This window comes from Pelodiscus sinensis, chromosome 18 (genome assembly GCF_049634645.1).
Source record: "Pelodiscus sinensis isolate JC-2024 chromosome 18, ASM4963464v1, whole genome shotgun sequence".
In the NCBI taxonomy this organism is placed as follows: Eukaryota; Metazoa; Chordata; order Testudines; family Trionychidae; genus Pelodiscus; species Pelodiscus sinensis.
This window is the reverse complement of record NC_134728.1, coordinates 15,049,646-15,071,885: the sequence shown is the minus strand read 5'-3', so window position 1 is coordinate 15,071,885 and position 22,240 is coordinate 15,049,646. Positions and strand designations below refer to the sequence as shown.

The 22,240-nt window shown below is 41.9% G+C and overlaps 1 protein-coding gene across 2 annotated transcripts in view; it reads left to right on the top strand.

The window, feature by feature from the left end:
* Positions 1–22,005, top strand: part of CASS4 (Cas scaffold protein family member 4) — a 39,922-nt gene extending 17,917 nt beyond the window's left edge. The window contains exons 2-7 of one of the 2 annotated variants that reach the window (XM_006129397.3): positions 3,349–3,762; positions 8,696–8,800; positions 9,401–9,550; positions 11,880–13,244; positions 16,958–17,038; positions 17,828–22,005. In XM_006129397.3, coding sequence (XP_006129459.2) covers positions 3,349–3,762; positions 8,696–8,800; positions 9,401–9,550; positions 11,880–13,244; positions 16,958–17,038; positions 17,828–18,241 — 2,529 coding nt within the window. In that variant the 3' untranslated portion in view covers positions 18,242–22,005. The remainder of the gene's footprint in view (positions 1–3,348; positions 3,763–8,695; positions 8,801–9,400; positions 9,551–11,879; positions 13,245–16,957; positions 17,039–17,827) is intronic. The other variant, XM_006129398.4, reaches the window with a different exon arrangement.
* Positions 22,006–22,240: the final 235 nt, after the last annotated feature.

The following is a 22,240-nucleotide window of genomic DNA, read 5'->3' as shown; positions in this document are numbered from 1 at the left end:
TCTATTCTAGTTTTTATTTGTTCCAAACTTACTGCCTTCCCCAATCTAAAAAATATGCTTTTAAAACCAATGTTTAATATCAGTCACTTAATCATGGTCCAATTCCTTCAATCATTCACTAGTTCAATTTAATTACATCTTGCCTAATAAAGCTGTTCCAGAAATTTTGGGCATTTCTCCTGCATTCACCTATTGAGTTCATCTATTAAGAATGGAATTCTCAAATGGAATACAAGATGATCCATGAGAACAACAGATTTATTATTTACGAGTCAGATTTTCAAAAGTACTCTCTAATTTTAGGTGCCTAATTGGGGTGCCCAATTTTACATGTCTATGGCGCTAATGTAGAGGCCACTTTTGAAAATATAGACCCATATAAGTTAGCCACGGAACATAAGTAATCATATATATAAATGTTTGCTTAGAAGTTATAACACACTATAGAGACCGTGTGCACCATTTTATTAACAATGCCAATAGCTGTGTATCAAGAGACAAACTGACTCCTATATTTTTAGAACACAAGGTCTCATTTTTGCTAAATGCCCAATTAATTTTTGTGTCTGTTTTCCCCTTTGTTATTATTGGACTTTAATGAAGATTCACCAAATGAAACATTTATTGTTTCAGATCTTATAAAACTTTTCTGCAAAACTTTTTGCGGCAGAATGAGCTTTAAGATACAAGAATAAAGGGTGTGGATTTAGGACTCTTTAGTGTCATCTCTAGTACTGGGATTGTCTTTCCGTGTACATTTACAGGAGAAGACCTATCTATCCCCATGCAAGCAGATTAGAGAGGACTTGGCATGTTTTCCCCAGAAATACTTGCTGAAATCATGTTTGAGTGTCTCTGAGTCACAGATGATATAATTGTTATTTCATACATTCATATATCATGGGCCATAACTTGTGCTTCTTATCTACAGAGATTCCTACAGAAACACATGGGCCAAGCTTAAGGTTGTAAGTGGGTTCAACCCTCCTGAAATCAGTAATCCTCAGAAAGCTTTACACTACGTGTGCTGCAACCATAGACTCGGGGCATAAAAATGCTTACCATGGCATTTTCCCAATAAATAATGACCTACCGACAGGTTGATCGCCAAATGTCGTTTCAAGCCATACCATGGGTATCCCCTTTCTTTTACATTGGTGCAACTAGGAAGGATGAGCTTATGGTTACTGCTCCCATTTGGAACTCCTTCTTTAATTGGGGTTTTTCCCTGGGGCTGCTACAGGTTTCCTGAGAGAACTTAGACAAGTCACTTAATAGTTCTATGTCTCAGTTGCCTCCATCTACAAAAACATTATATAAAGATTCTCTTTGTCCATCCTTTCTATTTAATTCACAAGTTCTTAAGGGTAGGGACAATCTGCTACTGGATGTTTGTACTGTGCCTAGCAAAGTGCCTTAGTGTTGGTTGGAGTTGCTCAGTGCTAGCAAGGAACTCAAGCCTTTATTCACAATTGTGACAATGTGAAATGCCTGGGTTATACTGTATGATGAGATTACAGAATGTCTCACTTAAACACAGATGGTCCTAACATTTGGCATCGTCAAAGTACAATTTGGAACTGACACGTACAAAGCAATAAGACCATTTAAATCAAACTATGACACAAGGTAAGGGGGTCTGTTGCTGTCCATCTCTGACAGTTGCTAGTGCAGGGTGCATGGAGAAACCCACATATCATAAAAGAGCCATTGTTCCCTGCCTTCCCTATGAAGAAATGTATGCTACCAACAACAGGCCACTTTCATCAGCTGAGCTGACAAATTGATTTTCTTCTCCTGATACTTCAAACCAGCTGTTGCTTTGTGGCAAATGCACTGGATAAAAATACAAGGCGTTATGTTTCCAATGCAGACGCTATCTCTTTGGACATTATTTACAGTTCTGGATATGAAACTGTTTTTCCTGACCCACATTCCCTGGGGAAAGTGGCTGGTCTTATTTTGAAGATGAAAATAAAGCCATGGCGTTGGTTGGGAAATAGACTCTACATACTTCTTTTTATCCTTTCATCAGCTGTAGTAAATTGTACAAAAATACCTCACATGATTAAGGCCATATATGCTATTTCTTTTTGGTTATTTTAAGAATAGTAAAATAAATTGCTTCGTAAATACCTATGAGTTCTATGAACAAAGCATGTTTAACCACATCCAGGTGATCTCCACAAATATTAGACAGAGAGGAAAGCTTGTTCTCTGATTAATATGCCTGCATAAGACTGGGCAGACCTGGATTCAACTCCTTGCTCTGTCATAAAGGTGTAGTGTGCCTGTGCCTCAGCTTCCACCTGTAAAATGGGAATAATAGCACTTCCTGACCTCACAGAAGTGCAGTGAGGATGAATACATTGGAAGTTGTAAAGTGCTCGGATACTATCATAATGGGGGCCATATAAAGTATCTCAGGTGGACATCATCTTCCATCAGTAAAGAAACTAGCAGCATCACTATTCTCAGGGCTGTTATTATGCTCACTGACTTGAAATTTCCTTAATCTCGTGTTCACAGGGGCCTTGTCTACTCTGAAGATTTTAGGGAAATCTCCCCTCACTGTGCTAGTGCTGTTGCTTTCCCAGTTCTCACAGTGGTGAAAATGCTAGTGTAGACTGGCCATCAAGTCTTTACTGTACTTTTACATCCAGAACAGCTGGATGAGAGGATATAGCAATAAAACCACCAGTAGCTCTCATATCTACCATTGCTAGTGCCAGTGGATGCTGTCAGGAAATCCTCAGGGTAGTCACTATCTGGATCCAGTAAGAAAGGAAATGAATAATAACACCCCCAGTGCTGTGTTTTCTGTGAAAAGAGAGAGAGGATGGTTCTGTGGTTAACAGACGAGGTTAGCAGCGAGGCACTTGGACACCATGTGTGATAGTGTGTAGGTAGATAAATTGATTAGACAGAAGTTAGGTGGGGAGAGTTCTATTCATGGATCCACAATAAACTTCCTGTGTGTCTATAGTTTGACCTCGGTTCCTATATCAGTAAAACTCAGCTCATGATACTTTGCAGCGGGGTACATGAGGTTAATATAATTAATATTTGCATTGAGAGCCTCAGAGGGAAGTTGCTAAAAAAAAGCAAAATAATATTATGGTATTATTTATTTCTGTAGCACCCTGAAACATGGCAGGCAAATGTTTAAAAGGTTTAACTTTGTAAAACCGATGCTTTGAGATCTGACCCTTAGGATAAATATTAGCAGTTCTATATTAATATTGCATGAATTGAGGTACTGAGAAAATGTTAATCTGGTACCTCCACATAACATTTCTGCAGAGTACAAGTCAGGCGGATGTCACTGCATTTGTTTTTCCTTTCTAGAATACCTTGGCAAAGGCATTGTATGACAACAAGGCTGAGTGTTCAGATGAGCTAGCCTTCCGCAAAGGAGACATCCTAACGGTTCTCGAGCAGAATGTCTTAGAGAGTGAGGGGTGGTGGAAATGTTCCCTCCATGGAAGACAAGGTCTAGCTCCTGCTAATCGTCTCCAGCTTCTGACTGATTCTCCCTCTTCTGAGCATGATTCTCAGGAATTGCCCATTGGTCAACAAAATATCTACCAGGTTCCATCAGCTCCCAAGCCTTCCACATTGTCACCTACATATGAACGGATGGACAGTTGGATTAAGCCACCTCCTTCTTCAGTTTCTTCTCCACCTACTCAAGAAATATATCAAGTGCCAGCTTTGGCTGCACAGTTACTCAGCGAAAAGACCCAAAGCCTAACCAATCAGGTAAGAGTATAAGCAAATATTAAGGTGCTAAGTGCTGGAAAATACCAGTGAGAGGTGGGAAAAGCCTGATGGCCACTACCTTTTCAGCAGACTCTTAAGGACTTGAGAATTTCAGCTGAAGATTCAGTGAAGTCAGCCAAGTAAACGGTGCTTTGTTTCAGCTACTTGAATAAATACTGGACTATATTTGTATCATTCCATTGTAAATAGTCCTATAAAACATATAGGCTACGTCTAGACTGGCATGATTTTCCACAAATGCTTTTAACTGAAAAGTTTTCCGTTAAAAGCATTTGCGGAAAAGAGCGTCTAGATTGGCACGGACACTTTTCTGCAAAAGCACTTTTTGCGGAAAAGCATCCATGCCAATCTAGATGCACTTTTGCGCAAAAAAGCCCCGATCGCCATTTTCGCGATGGGGGCTTTTTTGCGCAAAACAATTCTGAGCTGTTTACACTGGCCCTTTTGCCCGAATGGGAGCAGCATAGTATTTCCGCAAGAAGCACTGATTTCTTACATGAGATTGTCAGTGTTCTTGTGGAAATTCAAGTGCCCAGTGTAGACACAGCCATATAGTAATCTCTGGAACCACATCACCCACCATCACAGTAATACAGCCCATGTCCATGATAGTAAGTGGCAGCTATGTAAGTGCCCAACCACTTAAGACAGGAAGTAAAGAGGAATATAATAATGGTTTTATGATTTTGGGTAGAATATAGAATTGATTTACAGTTCCTACAAACACACACTAAAATTCATGAAGCTATAAAATTCCAGAGTTTAACCATTGATGGTTTATGCACAGACACACATTTCTTCATATTTATGGGGATTTGACACTCCTCCCAAAGATAATCCAGAAGATAATTTGTAACAATATGGTTATATATAGAACTTCTCATCCAGACTGTCATCTTCTCACTGAGTCTGCTGCAACTCTCCTCCCTTTAGTCTCTCCATGTCCCAGTTCTCCAGCAAGTTCAGACTGTTGCTACCAGTTTTCTCATGCCCCGGATCACCAACTTCTCCACTGAAGCTACATCTAGACTGCAGGCTTCTTTCAGAAGAAGCTTTTCTGGAAGAGATCTTCCAAAAAAACTTCTTCCGAAAGAGAGCGTCCACACAGCAAAAGCACAATGAAAAAGAGATCTTCTTTTTTGAAAGATGACGTCCACTCTGAATGGACGCTATCTCGTATTTAATCTGTGATTACTATGGACGGAGTGGCCACCAGGGCACCTCTGCTTTTTCCTCTTTCTTCTTCATTCGAAAGAACTCCCTCTTCCCCATCCACACATGCTTTTTACCGAAAGAGCTCTTTGGAAAAAGGCTACTTCCTCATAGAAAGAGGTTTACCAATGTCGAAACCCCCCCTCTGTTCTTTCAATTTTTTTTTTGAAAGAATGTGATAGCAATGTGAACGTAAGTGAAGTTTTTTCAGAAAAATGGCCATTTTCCCGAAAAAGCTCTGCAGTGTAGACATACCCCGAGGATACGGCTATACTAAGAAATTTTTTCGGAAGAGGAAATGCAAATGGAGTGTTCATTTGCATATCTCACACTCTCATTTGCATATTCTCTTTCGATCATTTTTGCAGAAGAGGTTTTTGCATAAAAAAGCGCTGTCATAGCCCGAGTCCCTGTCCATTTCAGGATTCACTTCAAAATTGTCCCCTTGGTTTTAAACATGGATTTTCAGTTTCTCAGGGAAGGACCCTCTCTTTCTCTGCTCACTCTTTCTTTAGCCTTGAATGCATGATTACCCAGTTCACATGTGGGTAATCCCACATGTGCTCAGGCACTCCAACAGCATGTAGAAGGGCCAAATATTATTTTTATTAAATGTAAATTGAGTACTATAATGTAGGCAGTTGAAAACTACAGCCATTATAACAAATAATTACCTGGAAGGTCTTTCTAATTAAAAATGAGCAGTAATAGCAGGCATTTATCCATGCCATTCACTACAGTTTATTTTACTTTATGTTTTGTTCTTGATTTCCAGAGTTTCACATGGATCATCCCCTAAGTGAAACTCATGTTATAAAGGTTAAATTATCTACATATTAAGTCATCTTATAACGGATGCAAGAGATTCATCTAATCATTTATTCTGGGCCACTGTTTCACTCCACTTACCTCCTTTAGCTATCTTCCTTTCTTTTGCATCAAAAGGCAGGATAAAGTGACTACAGTGTTGCTCTGTGTATTATCAGGTGTATTAATGGGGGAAGGGATAGCTCAGTGGTTTGCACATTGGCCTGCTAAACCCAGGGTTGTTAGTTCAATCCTTGAGGAGGCCATTTAAGGATTTGGGGCAAAAATTGTCAGGGATTTGGGGCAAAAATTGGTCCTGCTGTGAAGGCAGGGGGCTGGACTCAACTCAATGACCCAAGGTCCCTTCCAGTTCTAGGAGATAGGCAATCTCCATAAATTTCAACAGATGCTAAGTGACCTTAGTGTGTCTGAGAGACTGTGGTCTGGTTTTTTTTCAAAATTGCACTCTGTTTTGTGTGAGATTACCATAATTGCACAATCAAAATGAGTAACTGAATATGCAGAAGAACATAATTTGCCTTCTGTACAGGCAATGAGCTGATTTATGCAACTAATCTCAAAGAATGCATACACAAATTCAGCATTTTGCGTATGCAGCCATGCCCCCACTTTTAAAAACATCAGGCCCTGAAACTGTCACAGACCCATTTTCCATTGATTTAGAGCACAAGCTGAGAGATACGTGGCCTTTCTTTCTTTCTTTCTTTCTTTCTTTCTTTCTTTCTTTCTTTCTTTCTTTCTTTCTTTCTTTCTTTCTTTCTGTTCTGCTGTCCTTCAATGCCTGCTAAGCTGCTATGCTATTGTGTTGCATCTATCTTTTCAGCAGTATTTTTTTTTCTTTAACAAGGAAAGAAAAAATACTGTAAAATCTTTATGATGTTTCTAATATTTACACATTCAGGTTTGCCTGAGCTACACCTCAGTTGCTACTACAAAGAACAACTGTACCACAGGAGTTCACAGCCACCCCTACACATGCATTTGAAGGTGTAGAAGTAGACATCCCGTTTGAGTGCAGTGGTACAAACTGCAGTATCCTAGATTACCCCATGTAGATGGTATGGGACAACTGGCATATTTTCTGATATGTTCAGCTGTTCTCTCCGCAGCTGGGTGAAGCTAAATCTTTGAGAGACTCTTATTGAGAAAAATAAGCCCCTCAGAAAAAAAAACTGTCTGGACTCTCCACCTACATTTTAAAGATTGTAATTGTTTTACTTCTCATGCAATAAAAATTTCTGCCATTTTTCTTAGCCTACCTGACCTTGAAAATATACAAAAGGATTTCTTTTTGGTAGCAGATCTAGTCAGAAGGTGTGATAGTCACTGATTCACATTTTACCATCCACTAGATAAGATTATCTGTGTCTGACAGTAGGTTGGAGCCAAATGAGACCCTTTTAGCTGGACCTACCTTCTTACCTAGTCTTTGCAGAAAAACAAAGTCTGTCCTAGGTCAGTTGATATAGATGGTTTTGCAAGAGAGTTGGCTTCTTTTGCAGAATAATAATGAAATTCAAGGTCATTTAATTATTTTCTTTCCTTTCTAGAAACCAACTTTTCAGTCATTTAGGTCTTTCTCAAAGATGAAACAGGTAGATAAAAAGATGGGGTTTTGTCCTACCATACACTATGAGTCACTCCATTGCTCTAAATTTGGTGGATGTGACTGAGTATGACAAGGAATACTGCCCCTCACTTTTAAATAGCATATGGTAACATAAAGCTTCAGTGGAAGCTACTTTGAGTTAGAAATTTAGAGTTGTAATGGTTTATGTCTTAACCAAATGTAGAGTCCCAAAGACATCTCATTGCTGAATAGACAAAAATTTTGGAATGAGTGAAAAATCCTTTTCCCCATGTTCATATCTATTCAGTATTCTGCTAATGTTTTAACTACACATATCCTGCACCTCCAGTCAGGGCAGTATTTTCATTCCTATCCCTCTTCAAACAATATTGCAAGTAAACAATGAAATAAATCCGTAAGGCTATGTCTACATAGCAGTGACGTTATTCTGAAATACAAAGTTAGCCATGTTCAACAGATCCCACCCAAGGGCCATGTGGTGAGCCCTGTGTAAACCCAATCCACACCGTGGGCTGCAAACAAATGGGCTGTGGGCCACATGTTGAGTAGTCCTGCCTTCATATGTCAATAATTCATCTCTGAAACAGTGAGAATACTAGTACAAAGGGGTTACAGGAAAAATAAACCTGTGGCTACGTCTACACTGCCGGTTTTTCTGGCAGTGGATATGCAAATGAGGCCCGTATTAGCATATTGGTGTGCCTCATTTGCATAATTTATGCAAGTCATTTTTTCACAAAGGGGTTTTGTGGAAAAAAAAGTAGTGTGGACTTTTTTTTTGCGCAAAACCCCCATTTTCCACGAGATTCTTATGCCTCAGAGAGGCATCTTGCGAAAAATGGATCTTGCGGAAAACGGGGGTTTTGCGCAAAGGAAAAGTCCACACTACTTTTTTTTCTGCAAAAACCCTTTACACAAAACCGGCTCACATAAATTATGCAAATGAGGTACGATTATATGCTAATCTTGGCCTCATTTGCATGCTCACCGCTGGCAAAACCGGCAGTGTAGACTAAGCCTGTGTGTTTAACACACAGACAACAAGCAGTTTTCAAGCATAGGGGGCAGTGAATCATAGAATACTAGAACTGGAAAGAACCCTAGGAGATCATCAAGTCTAATCTGCTGCACTCATGGCAGGAATATTTGACAGAAGCTTTTTAATTAACATCCTAAAAGGAATTCTTCCAGCAATGGCCATCAAACTCATTATTATCTCTCATAGATACCCCAAGGTCACTTCAACATTCTCATTTCTTTCTCTTTTTTTTCTCCCTCAAGCACCTGTTTACTCTTCCCACAGCGTCTCGGGCCTCCATACCAAATATAAGAAGTGAGGTTTATGATGTTCCATCACCACAACTCCGGATGGCCTTATTCACTCAGGTGAGTCCTGTCATGTCCCTGAATATGTCCATCAAGCGGGACTAAGAATTCAGGACTTCTGAGTTCCTTAACAAATGCAGCAGTTCTACTATGCACTATAAATGTAAATGATAACTTTTCTACCCTTTTTTTTTTTTTTTTTTTTAATTCTGCAAAAAGATTGATAGAGAATGGGATCAGGAAAGTTTTAAAACCATACACATTTCACTGTCTTTTAAGATTGTCTCAGAGAAACAACCCTGTGAGCCTGTATCTTTAAAAGCAATGAGTCATCCTGTGGCACCTTGGAGATTAACAAAAATATATAGGATCATGAGCTTTCCTGGGCAAAACTCACTTCCTCAGATGAGCTGGACAAAATTGTGCAACATCCCACTGCGCCCCCTTGTGCTCATCTCCCCTCTGTACAGCACTGTTATACAATGAAGATTTCTTTCAACAGTCCAACAGATTCTAAGAACTATATCCTGCTCTGTGTCCATGCACGGAGTATCTGTTGATGCCAGTGGATATTCTGTGCATGAATTCAAGGCAGTTAAGTTTCCAGTTGGTGCTGCAATAAATAATATTTAACTCAACCTGACTTTTGTATTTGATTAGATCTATGCTACTCCACCCACAACCAGAAAGGGCTCTGTGCCGATCCTCTCCAAAGAATACTGCCAGACAGAGAAGCAACAGCTTTATGACATCCCTTCCAGCCTGGAAAAGGCAAAAATCCATGTCCAGCAAGACTCTCCAGTGGGCAGTGTAAGTGTTACTCACTGAATGGCAGAGAATAGCCTCTCATTAATACTGTGATACTCATACAGCAGAATTCATACGGCTATGCTGGGCATGCCATTGATGGGAGATGGGACACCAACATGAGAGCTAAGTGCCATCAATCTTTCAAGACATTAAAACAGCACTGCTTGAATGTTAGATTATTTAATACCATAATATCATACAAAGGGACTGTGAGGAATATCTACCCCCTCCCCCTGCACTGAGGCAGGGCCAAGTGCACTTGTTCTAGATGATCCCTGACAGGTGTTTGTCTAACCAGTTCTTTAAAAACACCAGCAATGGGATTCCACACCCTCTCTTGGTAACCTCGTCCAGATCGTCACTGTCCTTATAATTGGAAAATTTTGTGTTATAACTTTGCTGCAGATTAAGCCCATTATTCAGGGGCAACTGCTTAGGGGAGACAGAAAAGGCCACCGGCCATGTGACTGCCCCGCCCCCAGCTTGGAGAAGGGCCAGGACAACCCCCTTCCATCCCAGGCCCTGCCTCTCCCAGCCGTTGGTCTGTCTCTCCATGCACTTGCTCCATCCCCACTCTGCCTCTTCCCCTGAGTGATGCAGCCGGGGGGACTAGCGGGGAGAGTGTCTGGCCCTCCTGCATTCACTGGCAGCAGCGGAGGAAGCAGAACAATGCAGCCCCATCTCACTCTGCCCCCCTAGATGCATCGCTCCACTTCCCGCTGGTGAGCGGGGGTTGATCCTGCTCCCTCCCCTGAGTGACATGCTGGGAAAGCAGAGCGAGCTGGGGCCACATTTCTCCACTTCCCCTGCTACTGCCGGTGAGTGGGGGGAAAAGACCCCTGGTGTGGTGCCAGGCCTACTTGCTATTTCCCGAGATGCCCAGAGACTCTGGCCCTGATGGCTGCTAGCCAGCCCCTTGCCCCTCCCACCTATGGCATTTGGAGGTATGTGTCCCCTTATGCCTCTCTCATCACCTGCTAGTCCCAGGGACTCTGCTGCTGCTGGCTGCTAGTGGCCCCTTTCCCCTCCCACCCGTGCCCCTCACATTGCCCTTGCAATTATTTCTTTTCCTACCTTCCATGGTAGAAAAACAGTTGATCACGATCCTCTTTATAGCCACCTGTAACATATTTGAAGACTTTTTATCAAGTCCTCTACTTGGTCTTTTTTTTCTCTAGTCTAAACTTCAGGCTAAGTTGTGATGTCTCGTCACTGGCCTGTTTTGAGGCTAGCGTGTTGCAGCATACCGCAGTGTACATTCTGAGAGGGATTCTTCCTCAGTGTGCATCCCATTGCATGAGGAAGCCATTAGAAGTGCAATTTGCCCACACCCAGGGTATGTCTAGACTGTGGGTTTTTTCCCTGCTTTTTTTTGCAGAAGAGCAAACGTGCTCTTTCGGGGAGCCCTGTATACCTCGTTCTATGAGGAATAAGGGCTCCTCTGAAAGAAGAGGCTTTTCCACCATTTGGCCCCATCTAGACTGGGCCAAATAGTGGAAAAGCCTTTTCCGGAAAAGCAATCAGAAAAAGCTGCGCAAATTGTGAAGTGCAATTCGAGTAGCTTTTTCTGAAAAAAGGCTATAGCGTAGACCTAGCCCCTGTATACCTGGCCAGATGCATGGACCAATGAGAGGGGGAAAGTCAGAGACCCACCTCTTCCTTTCCACTTTTTGATGTACTTTGCAGTCTTGGAAACTGTGGCAAATCTCAGACCCTGCATTTGTGCTCAGGGATTACACACACCTTTTTCATCTTTCCATCATTCCCCACCACTCTTGTGAAACAACCAGGCACCATCTGGCCCAAAGTATAATATATTATTCTTACTTATTGCACCAGAATCAATCAGCATTTTTCAGATCATTAAGATCAGTTAGGCACAAGAAGCTGTTGTACCACATTGAATCAAATCACTATGCATCTCAGGAAGCCTTTGAAAATGTAAATACAGTGCAATTATTTTAGTGTGATCAGCTGTGCTTTTTTTAAATTGTCATGTGTGAGTTTGTGGCAGTTCTGCTAGTTAAGAAGCTCATGATATCTTGTTTGCTGCATTATAAAAAACTGTCTTTGATTAACATTATATTGTAGTTGATAAGCTATGGATATGACAAAAATATACTTGGCCAATATATTAGATATTTCATATTAGCAATATAATTGTGCATTTCAGAGAGGGAACAGAATTAGAACTATGTCCCAACGCTTCAACTGATGTAAACTGGTGTAGCTCCATTGACGTCAGTGGACCTATGTTGATTTGCAGAGACTCTGGATCTGAGCATATATTTCTAAATACCAGCTGTAACCGTTGTGTGCTGCTTTCCAGGTATATGATGTCCCCCCCACAACTGCTCGAGACCATGACATTTCACTACAAAATATGTCTCAAAGAAAATGTTTGGGTCATTATAATACCTTGCCAAATCCACGGAAGTCAGAATGGATTTATGATATTCCAGTATCATCTGAAAAAACAGGTTTAAAAAAAGACCCTTCTGATCATTCCCCGGAGAAGCAGGTGTTCTATGATATACCACCAGCCAGATATGGTGCTACCTTGCAAAATGTTCCATCAACAAATATCAAAAGCAAATTGGTGAGCCCACAAGTGTATGATGTCCCACCAGTACAGAGAAAATTGACCTTCCCTCATAATGATATCCCTCATTATGATGTACCATCCTCACGGGACATGCTACTTTTGCGGCAAAATGGTAACTATCATGTTCCTCCAAGCTTTCTGATTCCAAAGGTCGAGCCACAGAACTTGGTACAAAATGTTTATGATATTCCAAAAGTGCTCCCTGTGGCTTCACAGCACGGGAAAGGCACTGAGAAAAACAACTGTAGTTTTGGAAACCATACTTACAACATTCCCCCACAGCTGTCAAAAGATGCCAAATTAGAACAAGACAGATTATCAGTTTCCAGTATGGATAGCAGGACCAGCACCCTATCGACATCATCAACCACTTCTGCTGAGTCCTCTTCTATGTCTTCATCAGAAGAACCTGCTAAAGAAATTAAATTGGAGCTTGATGTAGCCATAGAGACACTGACTAAGCTACAGCACAGTGTATCCAGTTCAATTGCAAGTTTGATGATCTTTGTAAGCAGTAAGTGGAGATTCCAAGAACACCTGGAGACAAACCTCGAGGAAATCCATAGAGCAATTGATCACATAAAAGTATCTTTGGGTGAATTTTTGGACTTTGCTCAGGCCATCAAGATGAATGCTTCTTGTGCCACTGACAATAACCTTCAAACCAGAATTAATAAACAGCTGAAAATTCTTACAGACTCATTCCAGATCTTGGTACAAACAAGGAAAGCACTGAATAACTGCAACTGGTCACTGGAAGTTTTGGTCATTAAGAAACCTCAGACGAGCCCAGATGATCTTGATCGGTTTGTTATGGTTGCCCGCACAATTCCAGATGATATCAAGAGATTTGTATCTATCATCATAGCAAATGGAAAGCTTCTCTTTAGAAAGAATTGTGAGGAACAAGAGACCAAGCCACCAAACATTGGCACAGACCATAAAATGGCAAAGCAGATCTCAACACATAGAAGAATAGAACTAGATTCACTCCAAAGCAATCCTTTCAATAAACCAAACAAAATTAAATTCTCTTCTGAGAAATCAAGAGAAAATGCCATTGAAGATTGTGATTATGTTCAACTGCAGGTCAGTGTAATGTGATTTGCTACTGATTTTCTGCTTCATTTTGTTTGCAGATAGGTTTACTTGCATTATTTTAACTTGGCCTTATCACAAGCCTTGCTTTGGTTTATATTCACTTTCACCTGCTAGCCTGACTGCCTACCCCCAGGCTTTTGGAAGTGCTATTGTAACCCACACACCTAGGCTATGTCTATACTGGCAGCTTCTTGCACAAGAACATCTTGTGCAAGGGTTCTTGTGCAAGAACTTTTGCGCAAGAACACAACCACACTGCCATGTGCGAGATGTGCTTTTGTGCAAGAGCATCCATGGCAGTGTGGACGCTCTCTTGCGCAAGAAACCTCTGATGGCCATTTTAGCCATAGGGCTTTCTTCCGTAAGAAACCCCTGCCGCGCGTCCACACTGCACTCTTGCGCAAGAGACCTTACGCCTGTAAGAAAAGAGAGTAGCCCTGCACAAGAAAACCTCTCCTACCACCGTTTACTGTAAATCTTCTTGCGCAAGAGTGGGTGGGGAGTGTGGACGCTCTGCGGAAGAACAGCCGTTCTTGCGCAATAACCCGCCAGTGTAGACATAGCCCTAGTGTGGTTCACTGACCCATGCAGTGGCACTTAGACCACAGCAACAGGTAAGATCAAGAGACCTCTACAGCATGGGCTGGGAGCCAGCTGGCTTTTAGCTCAGAGGGTAAAGGCTCCTATACTCAGCTTCAGAGACCCCAGGTTTAAATCCGCCCTGTGGCGGTTACAAGTGGGGGCTCGTCCAGAATACCAACTGGGTATCTGAAGCTCGGGGCTCGTCCAAGATACCAACTGGGTCTCTGAAGCTCAGACACCTTCCTCACCTAGGGGAAGTATGTAACCCACATGCATAGTGTGGTTCGTTGACCCATGCAGTGGCACTTAGACCACAACAACAGATAAGATCAAGAGACCTCTACAGCATGGGCTGGGAGCCAGCTGGCTTTTAGCTCCTATACTCAGCTTCAGAGATCCCAGGTTCAAATCCGCCCGGTGGCATTTACACTACAGGCAGTCCCCGGGTTACGTACAAGATAGGGACTGTAGGTTTGTTCTTAAATTGAATCTGTATGTAAGTCGGAACTGGCGTCAGCCGCTGCTGAAACTGATCAGTTCTGACTTACATACAGATTCAACTTAAGAAACCCAGGCGTCTCCAAGTCAGCTGCTGCTGAAACTGATCGGCGGCTGATTCCAGGAAGCCTGGGGCAGAGCAACTCTGCCTCGGGCTTCCTGTAGTCAGCCGCTGGTCAGTTTCAGCAGCGGCTGACTTGGGGACGCCTGGGGCAGAGCTGCACCCCCCCCCCCCAGCAGACCAGAGAGACGGGGGTGGCAGGATGCCCAAGTCCTCCACGGCTTTGCTCAGTCTCCCTGGACTGCTGACCTGGGAGACGCGGAGCAAAGCCGCAGAGCACGCAGGCAGCGGGACAGTCCAGGCGCGCCGCGCTGTCCCACTGCTGGCATGCTCCGAGGCTTTGCTCCCCATCTCCCTGGTCTGCAGGGAGACAGGGAGCAAAGCCTTGGAGCACGCACGCAGCGGGACAGCCCGGGCGCGCTTGAGCTTCCCCCTGCGGGCGTGCTCCGCGGCTTTGCTCCCTGTCTCCCTGGTCTGCATGGAGACAGGGAGCAAATCCTTGGAGCACGCCCGCAGCGTGCCTGGGTTGCCCCGCAGTCCCAGCCCCAGCCCCTCTGCGGCTTTGCAAAGCCTCGGGGGAAGCTGGCGGCGGGACAGCCCAGGCGCGCCTGGGCTGCCCGGCTGCCCGAGCCCCTCCGTGGCTTTGCTCTGCGTCTTCCTGGTCTGCAGACCAGGGAGACGCGGAGCAGCTTTTCTCGCCCCGGAGTACACGGGCGGCGGGACCGCGAGGTCCCACAGTCCGTGTCCTCTGGGGCGAGAAAAGCCCCGTTCGTAACTGCGGATCCGACATAAGTCGGATCCGCGTAAGTCGGGGACTGCCTGTATGTCACAGCAGCCTAGGAATGCTGTCTAGTTGACTATCTGATATGCCAAGCTAATTGGGTATTCAAGTCACTACTCAACTAGTCTCCCTTCAATTGCTGCCTTGGGGATGGAGGGAGCCAGCTTAAAAGCCAGCTCCCCCCAGCACCATTCTGTGGGGGGTCGGCAGGGAGGCAGAGGCACAACAGGGGAAACAGAGCAAGTGGGGAACAAAGCAATCTCTCCCTTTGAAATGTATAAGAGCCACAAAGCAGTCGGGACCCCGCGTGAGCAGGGACTGCTTCAGTCCCCGCTGAGCCTCTCCCTTTGAAATGTACAAGAACCACGGGTGGCTCTTGTACATTTCAAAAGCAGAGTCACAGTGGGATAGCAAGTGCACCCCCATCCCATCGACTAATCGAGTGGTCAATGGAAATTCCACTGACCACTCGATTAGTTGATTAATTGAAATTTAACATCCCTACAGCAACCATACCCATGAGTGCCAGTTGAATATAGGAAAGACTAGAGACATGGGGATTGTCCAGTCATGGAGAGCAATTCTTTGAATCTCACCGTCCAGATCTTCTAAGAGCTAAATTTTCAGCCCAGCTTCAAGCAGGGTGTTTCTTTTGGGGCATATTTGTTTCTTGTCAGCATAATGTTTATGGCACAATATCAGATAGGGTTCCCAGTTGCAGGAAATGTCAGCTTCCTTGTTTGTGATTTGTTAGAAAATGTAACTTTGAGGTGTAGGGGTAATTTCCAAAAGGTGTTAACACATAAACCAAATGATCTAAACAACTTCATCTCATACTGGAGATTAACTGATCTATTTATTTTCCAGATGTTTGTCACTTGAGCAGACCCACTGATGGGGGGACTAGGAGGGAAATGCCCCGAGGCTGGGTGATTTCAAAGGGCCTGGGACTCTAGGCCACTGCCACTACTGAAGCAGCAGTGGTGGCTGGAGCCCAGAGCCCTTTAAATCACTGCCAGAGTGCCAGGTGGCTCACTTCAGAGCCCCACGGAGCATGCTCTGGGTGGCTGTGAGGCTGGGGGGAGGGGCGGCATGGTCCAGGCAGCGCTGGGGGATGGCTTCCCCAGTCCCATTCCTTCTGTGTAAGGCCCCAGCTCTTTCAGGAGCACTGAACGGGAGCAGCATAGTATTTCCGCAAGAACACTGACAATCTTACATGAGATCATCAGTGCTTTTATGGAAATACAAGAGGCCAGTGTAGACAGCTGGCAAGTTTTTCCGGAAAAGTGGCTGATTTTCCAGAAAAACTGGCCAGTCTAGACACAGCCACTAAGAATATTGTTCTTGCTATTGCTTTAGCATGGAAGTCACTCAGATATTTTGGGGAGCAGTATAAAATCCTGAGAGAGAAAGAGATAGTGTGTATTTAAAACAAATGCCAGGAAATAATATCTGGACTTAAATATTGGAACTTAATCTGGGAACAGAGTAAAAATAATAAGTATCAGACAATAAATGGCTCTGTCATAACATATACCAACATTAGCTGGAAGTAGTTCACTGATATGAGGTGTATTCCTATTACTCCTTTCAGAGTCAGTTTCTAAATTCTGTAGTAGAAATTACAGCTGATCATTTATATTTCTAACAGCAGGTGTCATTGTTTACAGTAGCAACATTTTGGCTGCATGACAAAAATTCTGATGACATTATGTAAAACAAAACTTTGCTTAGTATGTTGAAACTATATAAATAATTTCAAGTGTTTTCATTTTTCAGAAGTCATTTGTGTTGAAACAGGAACAAAAACCCCTTTCAGCTAAAGAGGTAGCAAAGAAGACTGCTGATTTAAAAACAAAGGTATTTCTGATTTGGAAAACTGTTGCTAGTAAAGGTTTTGTTCCTTGAAGTTATATGTGGCTTCTACACCTTGTTAATATTTATTAACACCTAGAATGTGCCTAGAACAATACATTTTTATGTAGGGATCTTTTGTTTTAAACTGATCTCTTGTCTGGGAACAGTGCTTGGAAGAATTGATAAGTTCTGAAAGCATTTATGCAAGTCCAGAGAAGTGCTTCTGCTCCTCATGTCATAAGATCTTGTAATTTTAAATCGTGGCATTATTTACTATTTTGCCTTTTTCATTTTATTTTGGGTATGGCTGAGACAGCTAATATCTCAAAAGCCTCAATGAGAGATGGAAGCCTTGTACCTTGCCAGTACCTTGCACAATCAGGCTTAAATGCTTTAGCATTTGAAAACTAGAATTCCAAGTGGTCAGCCTTTTTAAATCATTGTCTTTTAACTCCAACCGTTCTTGTGACATCAGCTACTAAAATCATGTTTTAAGTGAAGTGTGTGTATGTGGTGAAGTGTGTGTATGTGGGCAAAAGGTAAATTGAAGTTAGGATCATATCATTTTAAAATCTGATATTTCATGGCCTACCAAAACTAGAAAACGTGCTTTATAATTACAAAAGGTCTCCAGGCTGTTACAATTTTGTGGCTGTGGCAAATCAGCTGTGAGGTATGAAGAATGATTTAATTTAAATGAAATTGTAGGAGAATACAGGAAAAAGTGGATAAGGAAACAATCTGTGTTACCAAGCTAAATGTCTTTCATGTTTTCTTTTCCACTTTTTTTAGGTTTTCCCACCTGCAAAAAAGGATAATATTCAGAGCAATATGGACTTGGCAAAGAAAATCTCTCTCTCAGAAAACTGTAGACTGTATTTTGGTGGCCTTCAGAAAGCCATTTGTGTATTTACCAGTAGTCTTAGCAATAGCCAACCACCTGAAGTCTTCATAGCACAGAGTAAATTGATCATTATGGTGGGACAAAGGCTGGTGGATTCTCTGTGTCAGGAAACTCAAGAAAAGGATATTCGGAATGACATCCTCCGCAGCAGCAGCCAGTTTTGTAGCCTGCTGAAGAACTTGGCTGTTGCTACCAAAAATGCTGTAGTGCAGTATCCAAATACAGAGGCGGTTCAAGAACTTCGAAATCAAGCAGATGAGCTGTCTAAATACACTCAGCAATTTAGAGCAATGATGGAATGAAGAAGTCTACCCATTCTTAGAAGAGAGTCTTGGTGAAACCATTAGGATTTTCCCATATTTCTGGGGGCTTACCCCTCAACTATAGCATCCTGAGGGCTGATGAAGAAAGGACTCCACAAAGAATCCCAATGCCAGTCTTAAGTCAGCCATATCCTGTACAGGTTGCTATTGAGCAATGAAAGGTGTTCCAAATCCCTGTGTCAGTGAGCCTCCAGGACTGGGTTGACAGATTTGGGTTAATGGGGTTTGTTCTGGTGCTCTAAAAACAGACATATAAACAGCATTTTGATGTGGCAATTTGGGCTGGAGCTCAGACAGAGAAACACAGCTTCCCTACACTTCAGCGCTTGTGCTGTAGTCAAGCTGCAATTTGAAAGCACTGTCTATACAATTATTATTAAAGTGCTAGTGAAAGCCAGCTGCCCCAAGTCTATCACCCCGCACTAGGAGTCTGATTCCCATGGACCATGTAGCAATATCCAGTATGACCAGGAATATAATTTGTACTTTCCACACCACAGTTTAGAGCATGTCTGCAAGATGCTGAGTCAACCCTTCTAATGCTTCTTTGGGGTGGCTCAGCAAAAATTTTCACAGAGCATTGGTACAAAATTATTTTATTATTTGTCTGATTTCTTATCTTTCCAAACAAATAGATAAATATATTTTTCTATTCTTTTTCACTTGCAAATGTAAGTGTTTTACTGGTTTTCCTGATAACAGACCAAGATATAAATAGTAATACATTATGATGTGAAGCCATCATCATTCTCTCTTTTCCAAATGATGGTTTACTGCATTTGTTTTAAACTGCAGAATTTTATATAAAATGTCACATATAGATTTTTCATATTACAATGTAATGAGCATGTTATGGGACAAATTCTGGCAGATGATAGGTAGACAGGCCTCAGAAAACTCATACCCAGCACAACAGAGAAAGCTGTGTTTCCCATTCTGGCTCCCATCTAAATCCATGGAGTGACTGAGAAGTTCTTCCATGAGAAAAGCTATAATGGAATATTACAGAATTGGCCTGAATGTTTAGGGAACATATGGCTACTAAGCATGTAAGATACATGCAGGTTGTTCATGCAAAATTAGGGTGAATGTCAGGACATCAATAATAAATTTATTGGGTTGCTGCCAGCCAGAATATGAGTGCACAGTAATGCTTTTCTTGCAGGATACATGTGTTTTCAGTTTGAGAATACTTCTGCATAGTTCAGAAATTTGATCCAATTAATTTTGTATGGTTTCTCTCTCTGTTGCTCAGATATTATAATGATGGGGATCATATAAATACTTACATTATTTTTGTGTGTTGTTTTGTATTTTTTTTTACCAATTAATTTATTTTTTAAAAATATGAGTTACATTTTCAAGTCTAGCCTTCCTTTTGCAGGTATAATTTGTATGTGTATAACCAGGCAGTTAGTTTTCCTGGTATCTGCAGCCATAATTCATTTGTGAATATAAAATTTTGGATATATTTTGTGCCTGTAAAGAAACTTTGGGTTAAGTTTCAGCAGAAAATATAGCCCTATAGTAACAGATTTTGTGTACTCATTGCAGGCACCATCTTACATATACTTATGTTATTCAACTGTAGAAATAGTTAAATAGTTCTGCCTTTGAATACTGAAATGCAGCTAATTACATTTTAAGGTCATCCTGTTTCTTTATATATTAAGTTCATTCATGTGAATCAGTGTAATGTTCCACCAGGCAACAGAGTAGAGTGCTGAAACAGCTGCTTTCACACACATTTACAATTTAAGTGCAAAGAAAAAGTATTTAAGCCGTTTTTTTATTTTGAGTATAATGTATATATTTTGTCCTGGCCTGATATCTGAAGAAATTTGTTCTATATATTTTTGATGTTTAATTTTGTTTTTCTATTTTGCCTTTTGAATTAGTTTTCACGTTTTTGTAGTTCACAAAACATTAATAAATAATATGTTGATAACTTATTTTTAATGTATCAATATACCATTGCAAAAAATGATTTTGTGCCTATATCCTTAACGACTGTTCCACAGCCTTAATTGGGCAGAACAAGAGATGAGGTACTCCGTTTAGGTATCTCTTCCCAGTTATTTGACGCAAGAAAAGGGACAGAGAACAGAACAAGTAGTGATGAGGCTATCATTGATCCTGTCACTTGAGACTAATATCTGAACTAATTGTTTGTTCATTTCCTCATATTTTCCTAGCTGTATTATTGAAAGTATTTTAATTTTAGAACCGTCTTACCAAAACAGGAAACAAAAACAAAAAGAAACAAAATTTGCTTTGAATCAGTTAAACAACGGTATTAAGTGAGTTTTGTGACTCTGAGCTGTAGCTTTCTAAAAGGTGCCTGAGAAACAACCAGAAAAACATCTAATACACTATATGCAGGGCTCGCCAAACCACGACAAGCCCAGCTCACCAGCCGTGCTGTCCAGCGATCTGCACATGCGCAGATCACCCAAACCCGGCTCTTCCGGGTTGAAATCTACTTGCCACAGGCGAGTAGATTGCATTATTTGTCGAGCCCTGACTATATGTATAAATCCAATGCAGAAATAGGTCCTCTGATGTGGAAGTTTAAGTAGTATTTTCTCTTGAAAGAACCTGAACATCAACATAATACTACTATTTGTTATTCTTATCTACAAAGAAAGAATGGAAAAGTATAGGAAAAGGATACATGCTTAAGGTGAGGATTTTCAAATATAAAATGGGCAACTACCAAATGTAATATGGACAAGTACGTCAAAGGTGGCTAATTTAGGGCATATGGGGATTATAAGAACATAAACATAAGAACAGCCATACTGGATCAGTCTACAGGTCCATCTAGCCCAGTATTCTGTCTTCTGACAGTGGCCAATGCCAGGTCCCCCAGGAGGAATGAACAGAACAGATAATTATCCAGTGATCCATCTCCTGTCATCCAGTGATCCATCTCCTGACAAAAAGAGGCTAGAGACACCATCCCTGTACATCCTGGCTAGTAGCCATTGATGGACCAATCCTCCATCAATTTACCTAGCTCTTTTTTTTTTAATCCTGTTATAGTACTGGCCTTCACATCATCCTCTGGCAAGGAGCTCCTCAGGTTGAGTGTGCATTGTGTGAAAAAGTACTTCCTTTTGTTATTAGACAACCCCCATGTGGCCAATCAAGAGAAACACAAGTACAATGTAGCTATTTTGCATTTATGATAGCAAGAGTCAACACAGTTACTAACTAAACAAACATAACGTTTCAGAGGGGTAACCGTGTTAGTCTGTAACTGAAAAAAAAATTGAAAACATTCTGAATTTAAACAAGCAGCCTAGAAATAAAACATACTATAGGTTTCTACCAAACCCTGGGCTAGACTCTTTTATAAATAATTTTCATTGTATTAAGAGCCTTGAATATTTTTTTTTAATTTACTCTTCTTGTAACTGAATGTGATACTTGCAATACTTGTTTATACTGCAATGAAATTTTCCCTTAATTCCCCCTGCAATAATTACTGTTAGAATTTGTCCAGGATGATCTTGACCCCATAAAAACATGACAGCTAGCAGTGCATACTGAGGACTCCTACCAATTACCCAGGATAGCTACCTAAAGCAAGAGATGATCTTGAGAAAACCTGGACAGGTGACAATCCTAAGAGGCCCATGCTATCTCCATGTCAGTGCCCATCCGCATATGTTTGAGCCATCCTAGAGTGCCTATATTTCAGTGCCCACTACCTCCATATGCCTGTACATCAGTGCCCATCCCTGTGATGGGGGAGAGGGGGGCGACAGAATTTTTGGATCCCTGGGTAAGAGGTGGGGGTAACTCTGTGCTCCTGGAAGGGGCAGGTCCTCAGGCAGAAGGGGTGGGGCAGCCAGCCCTCAGCGCCGTGCTCCACCCCCCCATGCCAGCAGCATGCCTCAGAGCCGCAGAGAGTGCCCGATTTAATGGATCTGGAACTCTGGCTGCTATTGCTGCCACAGTAGCAGTGATAGC